At 38.1% G+C, this 9,539-nt stretch overlaps 1 protein-coding gene across 1 annotated transcript in view; it reads right to left on the bottom strand.

Annotated features, from left to right (window-relative positions):
• Positions 1-531: 531 nt before the first annotated feature.
• The window catches only part of LOC100547732 (MOB-like protein phocein), an 18,298-nt gene continuing 9,290 nt past the window's right edge, over positions 532-9,539 (bottom strand). Inside the window, exons 3-9 of the mRNA XM_031554155.1 lie at positions 8,338-8,400; positions 7,434-7,534; positions 6,148-6,190; positions 5,794-5,880; positions 4,732-4,811; positions 3,826-3,937; positions 532-2,918 (exon numbers count right to left, since the gene is read on the bottom strand). Of these exons, the coding sequence (XP_031410015.1) occupies positions 2,787-2,918; positions 3,826-3,937; positions 4,732-4,811; positions 5,794-5,880; positions 6,148-6,190; positions 7,434-7,534; positions 8,338-8,400 (618 nt within the window). The 3' untranslated portion in view covers positions 532-2,786. The remainder of the gene's footprint in view (positions 2,919-3,825; positions 3,938-4,731; positions 4,812-5,793; positions 5,881-6,147; positions 6,191-7,433; positions 7,535-8,337; positions 8,401-9,539) is intronic.

Below are 9,539 nucleotides of genomic sequence, written 5' to 3'. Positions count from 1 at the left end.
CTGTTCTCTTGTTGTGAGAACTGAGATGAAAGATACAAATTAGTGATGAAAATTCTTCAGGAAAGCATAACTTCAGACAGCTTTGCTTACAGAAACGGGTCTGCTGCTGCATTTTTCTGTTTAAACAGATCACTGTGGCTGACCTGATCCAACACACAAAGACAAGCACTGGGGAAAACCTGAGTGACAAAGAGAAAGCCTCTTGCGAGTTAACCTTTGCTTGTGTAGGCTGTTCCATCAGTGATGGGCTACGTGTAACGCTGTGCTTATTTGGGTATTTGAAAGGTCCTCTCTAAATCTCAGTGACTTTTAAACTGCAGAACCAGCATTTTCTGAATTGAGAGATGAATACACTTGAAGTCCAGCTTCTAGATGCTTATGAGTATTGTATTTATCTACTTTCAGAAGAAGAAATAAAAGTTCAGCACCCCTCTTAGCAAAGATGGAGAGCACTGAACTTTGCCTTGGAAGCACTCAGTTGCCTGCATTCTTGGACAAAGTGAGAAATGAGAATCACTTACTAAAATGTAGTGGTATGGATAAAGTAACAGTTTAATTTTAACCGTTGGTTTGTTTACAATATATTTCAAAGACAGTCTTCCATTTTCCTATTACGTAGAGTGTAAATTAAATCTGTTAATGTATTTAACTAGACTAACCGATGATTTCCTTAGGCGAAGTTAAGTTTTATGGTACCATTCAGGCACGTGTGTGTACACAGTACTCATGTAAACAATAGCAAGGGAAAATAGAAGCAGTGTTTCACTTAAGCCTTATATAAAATCAGCTAAAGAGAGCAAGTCAATTTACAGTGCAAATCTGAATGAGAATCAACAGGATTAAAACTTCCAGAGTTTTGTTCTGAAGTGAATCTCTTAAAGCGTAGGAGGATGAAAAGAGGTTTAAAACTTTAATGCAGTCCTGAGCACCACATTTTCTTCAATTGTGTAGAGGAAATGTCATCAGTAACACAAGTTACATGTTTTTGCCTCTGTCAGTCTCCGGGACCAATATAAGCATGCGGAGTGACTGCACAAAAGAACCACACCCTGAATGGTCCTACAGCAAACTATACCAAAACTAAATGCATTTTACCATCTCCAAAATACAGTTGTCTTTCTGCCTCTAATACAAACTTAAGATACCTATTTGGTCTGTACAAGGCAAGTTAGAATTAACTGTATAGGCAGTAACTAAAGCTACGTTCACTCATACAACATCTCATGCAGTAACCCTGCTGACAGTTAAATACAGCTATAAATGTGAGACAAAAGAGCTGCTGAAGAAAGCAGTTACTGAAGTAGTTCATAAGCTTAATCTCTTTATTATCTTATAGTTAAAATTCCCTTTACATCCAGGTGGTACAGTTGCTTGAGGTGTGCTTGATTTATGTAAAGAAAAATAGAATTTAAGGCATGTTTAGTGTAGTATGGAAAAAAAATACTAAATAGGTGAACTCCCTTCTTTCCAGGTAAGTATAACTTAGAAAACCAAGTACAGTTTATAGAAACTAGCTTAGTTAGCTCATTGTGACCTGCATAAAGAAATAATAAAGCCCCCCTGGCAACTTCCAAGAGAAATGACTGGCTACCTCTTCAAATAAGCAAAATTCATTTAACATAAGAACACCACTAGTGCTTTTATACCCTGCATTCATGCCTACGTAGCAGTATATCTGTCTGCTATATTCATCTCTAAAATATTTAATTATATCATTCTAGACAAAGCACAATGAAGCAGCACTCATGGAAATTGTCAGTTATTGCAAATCTGCAAATGCAAATTGAAACAAACATCTAAAAGGGAACAGAAGCATTAGTCCAAATCTTTCTGTCGATATAATGCAGGTGAACAAAGAAAAATTAACATTTACTGGAAATATGATGAACTCTTAGAAAGAATCAGGTTCAATTTTTCAAGTACTTAGGTGTTCTTTTCTAACAATATAAGTAAAGACTATGCTAGTGGGTTATGTGGCATAACGAGAATATTTCTGTGAGGTATAATCTGTAAGCCATTGCCATAAACAGGTATAAGCCATTTAGTTTGTGTTGGTTTTGCCACAGTAAAAAGAAATTGTGGAGTGGAGAACAGCAGAAGTGTGCTTTAGCAGGACAGAAACCAGCCCGTGCTGCACACAAGCCTCCGCTGGAAACAAAAGAACAGGCTAAAAAGTAAGTTAGACACATATCAATAATACATCTGCTAAATATCATAGTAAAATTATCCTTTTGGTATTACTAATACTATAAATGCTCTTAGCGTTTGGATAGACACATACAGGAATATGCACAACCAGAAGTAAATCTTCAAAGCCATCTTAAAAAATAAAAGCTAAATTAGGAATAACCTATATTGCAAAGAGCTTCCTGCAGAATTCTATATTTAAGGTGAAAATCTTTGAACTAACCTAACTACTGCATTACAAAATGGCTTGCTGTGTAATCTTAATCTTGCTTTTTTCCCCACCCAATCTTTCATCTTCAGGATTGTGATTCAATGATTGTTTAGCAGCAATTTTAGAGAACTGTAAATTCTTTTATTAACAGGCATTATAAACAGATACTACTACTTTTATTTAAAAACCATGAGTGCCACGTTGATGAATATACAGCTCATGAATAACTTAAAGTATTTCCCATATTAAAAGGCAACGCACACAGCATACAAAAAGTATACTAAACAAAGCTATAAGGATACATGATTGAAGTGTCTAAAATGATATATACAGTACATAATTAATTTTTTGTTTGTATTCAGTATAGGCTTCAATGCTGTCATCCCCATCATGCCTCACTCTCCCCTGACACTGAATTTTGCACTTCTTCTTCCAAAATTGGTACAATCAAGTTATCCTTAGACATCAGATTATACTTCATCACAAATTTAGTGAACCGGTGACACAAGAAAGTTTCATTCTGGAGATGAAAAAAGGGGAAAAAATACATATAGAGAAGGAATATTATAAACAATTGAGGAAAACACAATTAATCTGCTTTTATATAATTATGTAATGAATTTAGGAGTCTTAGGAACAAGTAGCAATGCTTAAATGATAAATTTATACTACTACTTTTAACACGTCCCTTTTATTGCTCAATTATAAGCTTGAACTTCAGTTGGGGTTTTGGTTCATTCCTTAAGTCATAGCTCAATTTAACAGTACTTAAGGGAGAATGTATTAAAATATCACCATAATTCTGCTCTACTCTCCAGAAAAGGATTTTAAGGTATTAAACTCCTACTACATACACCATCCCCACCAAAACGGAGCACAGCCATTCCACAGCTGTTCCAGCAACTTTAAGTGGTTGGCAAATGTTTCATTCTACATGCAGCTCTCTCCTCATCTATTAATTTCTATGTCCTGGTTAAAAAAAACCCAGACCCTTGGAAGTGCTACTCGTTTATCTGCTTTTATGCAGTTTTATAATTATAATCCTCCAACCACCTGCATAACACATACCATCAGGAAATAAATATTTCTATAAGCGTTTTGAATACATTTGGGAATCTTTAAAGTAAGATAATGAATTGGTGTTGCTTGAATAAAACCAAGTAAAGAAAAGGGTAACCAATTGGATATATTAACTAAACAGAAACCTTTTCACTTATTACATTATAAAAAGCACACACGCACACCTTCCTGTGTGTAATTTAGCACTGAGACTTAAAATCACAGCATGGAATTTCAGTTCTTATAGAAGTATTATCTACTGTAATGAATACTTCACATCAGCGCAGATCTTCTGTAAGCGTTAAAAGAAGGCAATACAATTATCACAGCTATAATTTCAGCAATAACTGAACTATTAAACTACTTACTTCATATTCATCAAATATCTGCCGATGATGAAAATAAGCATGTGAAAATATTCTGTAAATCCTTCGGCACACAGATCCTAATTTTGCTACAGACGATTCCTTTATGCTAACCCTGTAAGCACCAGGAGAAAGGTTACAAAACAAATTTACTGCCATGACTAGTGAAATACATGCCAACATGAACTCTGACTGTTAAACTATACTGTGAAGTTACATACTAAATTTAGAGTGAAGTTTTACAGATATGCTTGCAGTTGCTTCTTTCTGCATGAGTAATAAAAATGCTGATGCACCCTGCACATATAAAAACTGTACGATTTGCCTGTATTACAGAAATATCTGGTGGAGGCTGGATTTCTGTTTTCTAGCAATAAAGAGCAAAGGGAAAAAGACTTCCAGTTCCACCTCCTTACCAACAGAGGATTCCCAGAGAAGCACCATTTTGACTTCTCTGGTTAGGTTTCCGTAATCCAACGTGGCAGGCTGCCCACTGAACACACTCAGTCTGTCTTCAGCTGTCCCACACTGGATTGCTGCTGCTTTCTGGTGATTCTCAGTGGAGTACTGTGTAGGTCCTCTGTCTGTTTTAAGTCCTGTTACTTAGACTGGCATTCCAGAGGAAGCCCCGTAGCAATACCAAGAAATATGAGGAAAACAAACAGTTTCCACTTGAAAAGCACCTCTGTCAGTTCCAGCTAATGGTAGACTGATTCAGTAGGCAGGAATTCTTTCTTAGGTTAAAAGTGATGGTTACTGAACCAACAACACCAGCCAATTCTGTAGGATTTCTGACACTCTCAGTAGTATTCCACAAAAATGGTGTGACACGTTTCTATGTGGTCTTTAAGTGTTTAGGTGCCATTTACACCCTGCCACCTTTCTGCTCCCAAAATAAAACATTTTTACCTGCTGGGGAAATACTTGTTGCTATTCAGAAGACATGCAGCTCCATCAAGCGTGTGTCTGGTGTAGTCTATAGCAGGACACTACAAAATACAGTGAGCACATGCACGATGTTATCGCATAACTTACTTAAAGAAAAACAACTACATTTCCTGATGCTTTTAATATAATTAGCCATTTTTAGTCCCAGAAGTTTTTTAAAGCTTCTCTGAAGGTCTGACTACATTTCTTTCTCAAACAGGATGTTGTTTTTATTTGTTTTACAACCCAAGTCAATTATTTCAAGAGATAAGTTACTATGGAAATGTGATCGTGTGCACGAGTAGTGAATTTTTATGCATCTCCCTAAGTAATACCTTATAATGCAAACACATACTGGAGATACACTAAAAGGAAAAACATTCCTTATGTCACAGCTGACTTGTTTCTCACATCGTCAAGCTGCCAGACTACTGTTTTTACATCCTATCAAAAAAGAGTTACAAATAAAAAAAAAAAACAACGCAGAACTGCCCCTAAACGTAATTGCTGTTTCTAACCACCTTGTCAAAGAAAAACAAAAGCGTAATTCTAGATAAATATATGATAAGCCAAGACCTGTCCCTGCAATCAAGTATGTGCAGAAGAAAAGGACAAAAGCCAGGGACAGGTAGAGAGAAATCAGCAGTGCCTGTCCATTTTGTCATTCCCTGCTTTCAGAGGAATGACTTCTCAGTTGTAATTTTTAGTCAGCAGTCTCTCAGGGTTGCCTTGCTCACTTCCTGACCACGAGGCAATAGCTGTCAACATGTAAAACAGCAGATGAATGATGCTCAGAGATAACCAGTATTACCTCCTCTTTTCTCTGACTGCAAACAACACCTAGGTAGAATGCTGTCATTCTATCTCTGATACTGCTGTAGGAAGCAGTTCTCTCCTACCTTATCCTACCTTCTCTAAACCTCATATGATTGTTCTTAACCCACAAAAGCTCTCAGTTTGACTAAGAAGCCAACTGCAGTCTCCTCATGAGTGTAGAAGAAAACCTTACATCAGTAGGGTCAGTTTTTCACAACGCATCCATACCTCTTTGGGAGTTTTATGAGCCGCACAAAGAAAAATCCATTGTTCAGTTGCTGTCATCTGAGTACATGTGTCTGGGTGACATTCACTCTGTTAAAACAATTGCTCAGTTACAAAAACCGATTTCAGTTACCCAAAAGCAAAAACAAACAAACAAACAAAAAAACAGATGGTCTTTTCAAATCACTTTTTTGTCCTGCCCACCACCAAAAAGAGTTATTTGCTACAAGTTTTTAAAACCCTAAAAAACCTCTTGCCTGAAACCACTGCTTAAGCATAAATTCAAAAGAAAGTTCTACAGACTCTGCATCAAGTCTCTTTTGCAATACAAGATAAAAATAATAAGAAAAGAATTACCTGAAGCTTGACAGCTAGTCCATTGAGCTCAAGGCAGAATTGTCTAAAAAGGAATTTGAACACAGCAGCATCAAAATCAAGCCATTTGTTTTCACACTGGAAGTACTAAATACAAACAAAATGATACCATCACATAATTTCAGCTGATGTGAGTCTTGAAAAATCATATGTACAACAGGCTACGAATTAACACGTTATAAAAAGAATACAAGTTGAGAGAAACAGAATGCTTACCAGCATATCTTTTTTACTGACTGCAACAATTATATTTGAATTTTTACCTGACAGCACAGGCTAAATTTCACAATTTTGTGGAGGTGTTTAAGATATCAACTTCATTAGGGAAGAAATACTATTTCACAAATATAGATTTTTTAAAAAGTAATTGAAGAACACTTTGAGAAAATTAAGAGCATAATTTGCAGATGTGCATCATTCCATCCTGCTGAGATACACATCCTCCAACCCAGTTAAGTACCTAAAGTACCACCACAGATGATTAACAGAGAGACTTATAGAAATGCAGCCTTCCACTAGAATATGTCTGGAAGTGCATTCCTAAACTTCTTTAATTACTTCTTTAATTCACAATCCTCCCCCACCACAGACTACAAAAAAAATTGGAATAATATTTTCGAGAAGTGATGTGTGTATAGTGAGAAGTCACTTCCATGAATCTAGCATGATTTTCACTGTATGTGAAAGGACAAAAGAAACGAGAGCCAAGAGGTTAGAAGGTATAAATCTACAATAGCTGTTGTTTTGAAAATATATGCAATAAAGCATGTATGTTGAACATCATCTTTTCAATTAAACAGAAAATGGCAACGTTTTGAATTTCCTTACTGTAATACTTTAAGAACTGTAAGACACAGCCACTCCTCCTTTCTTGCTTTTAAAACATATTTTCCTGCAAGTTCCAGAAAAAAAAACCACACTGGAAGTATCTAGAAAAATGAGACTTGTATCCCCAGTAAGCAAAGATTAAGCACTAATGATGCTAAGAGAAAGTCCTATGGAAATTCATGACTATTTTTGTAGGAAAAGTATGTCAGAAAAACTTCTGAAATGAAGGACCATTCTTAAAAAATATTACATCAGAGAGCATTATAAAGAACAAGAAGTTCAGAAAATTACCTAATACAAAATTATTAAAATATTAGCAGTAAAAATACCAAACTTCATTTAAGTTGAATATGACAAGTTAAAAGCAATGAAACCTCCTACCACTATCAATGAACAAAACTCAGACTCAGGACATTACGCTGATGAAGATGAATCCTTACCTTAGATGTTCATACTTCCATACACCTTCATCCTGGCCTTCGGGAGGTTCAAGGATCTTATCAATGTTGGAACAGTCTGCCCTTATGTTTTGCTGGATGTACTAAGGTGGAGGAGGGGAAACAAACACTAGATCTTGTTGTAATCACAGTAAAACGGTGTATTTAGGACATTATTATGCCTTCAAGAGACTTACTTTCCCAGAGATAAAGTCATTTTCTATTTATTTAGAAAGTAATGGATCGGCTAAAAAGTTAAAAAAGTACCTGTTTTTTTTTGTTGTTGTTTTTTATAACCTGGAAATGGTAAGTCACTGCCTGAAGCAGTGATTGAGAACCTGCTGGAAGGCTGAGCCAACTCAGGGCTACTCATGTCTACTCAATGCAATGCAATGCACCTGAATGATTGGAAGGGGTGGAGTCAGGATCCACACCTTCCCAGACCTCACTTAAAGGTTGGCAGTGGAGGTAAGGGCATCTTGCTGTAGATCCCTGTGTACCTGAGGCCTTACACAGGTAAGCAGATTTTCTTTCTTTGTTTGTGTGTCCATGGTTGCTGCATTTGGTCTTGTTCTCATTTGCTGCAACCTGGGGTTGTTCCACCCTGCTACTATTGCTGTACTTTCCATCACATTTCAGCATTACACAACCCCACTTTTTGTGTGTGTGTGTGTGTATCTGGTTTGTTAAAATCATATTTGAGAACTCTAGCTATTTCTCCAATTCCAATTAGTAATTACTTCATTTTTTAAAGTTTATGAAACTAACTCTTTTGTGGCACTACTGTAAGCAGAAAAAGAACATGCCATGATCCCTTTGTTTTGGTTTGCTTGTTTGTTTTTAAACAAAAAAATAAAGAACTTAAGAAATTGAGTTTACAAACAGTGTTTCAGATAAGTAAGAGTACCTGCTGAACAGCTAATGTACTATCCATCTCCTCAAAGGACTCATCAGGCCAATTGTAGAAATCCTGTTTAAAAAAAAAAAAACTTAAAACCAATTTAACAAAAAGAAGGGGAAAAGAAGGCACAGTACACTCAAACATGAGGGAATGTGGATGCAGGCTCAGTTCATACAATTCCAGGAAACTGCATCTTAATAGAACGAGCACACAAACTTGGTGTGAATATGGTGAAGCAGTGCTTAGGCTCCTAATGTCAACTTCACAAGTTAGACAATGTAAGAATGGGAAAATAAGAGGTCTGTAGAGGGAGCGTATTGGCACTAAACTAAAAATCCCAGTGTATTCCAGTAATAACAGACCACTGAAAGCAGCTTCTGCGAGCTAATGCTGCACCACAGACCCAGCTCTGTGCTGTGTTTCCCCTAGCCCAGTCAGTGTGCTGCTGCACCCCTGGGGGTAACAACTCCACCAGCCCACGGCATTCAGTGCTGCTAATATCAGCAACCTCCTGAAGTCTCACATCAGGCCCAGCTGCACATCAGTGCTCTGCAACCGTTCTCACCGAGTGTGAATGTGGTAACCCCAGATACAGGATTTCTAACTCTGCATTTTCTGCATCTCCCATTCAGTGCTGCTTCTCCTGGAAGCCAGAAGCATTACACGTTGGCCTCATGCTGCAGTGACTCAGGGAAGGCGTCCTCCCTGTGCAGCTCAGCAGGCTGCTCTGAGACAGCTTGAGGGGAAAGGAGCAACAAGTGCTGGGATGGTGGATTGTTATTTACACACAGCACAGCTATACCACAGCATCATCTAGGATGAAATACAGTCACACACAAAAGAAGCGTCTCCAAAATTCTTCAGCCCACGTGAGTTTTGCTATTTCATCGTTCCACTGACTGCAGTTCTGTATTTTTCAGGATACTCAGAAGATGGCAGATGCTCCAAGTCCTCCACAGGTTAAGCACGCACGGAACGCACGGAGCCGTGCAGTGATGGAGCTCCGGATGTCCTGCCGAAGGCTAAAGGGGGAAGAGATGCGCCCTGCCGTAGCCCCGTGCCGTCACCGCTCTGCGGCCGAGCCCTCCCGGCAACGGCGGAACGAAGACGACCCCGACGGAGGGCTCGCCGCGGGAGCGATCTGACGAGTACAGCAGACGCCCGAGACGCGCCCCTTGCAGGCGGGCTCGGAAGCGGCGGCGCGGCAC

This window comes from Meleagris gallopavo, chromosome 7, assembly GCF_000146605.3.
Source record: "Meleagris gallopavo isolate NT-WF06-2002-E0010 breed Aviagen turkey brand Nicholas breeding stock chromosome 7, Turkey_5.1, whole genome shotgun sequence".
NCBI classification, from domain to species: Eukaryota; Metazoa; Chordata; class Aves; order Galliformes; family Phasianidae; genus Meleagris; species Meleagris gallopavo.
This window is presented reverse-complemented; position numbering and strand designations above follow the sequence as displayed.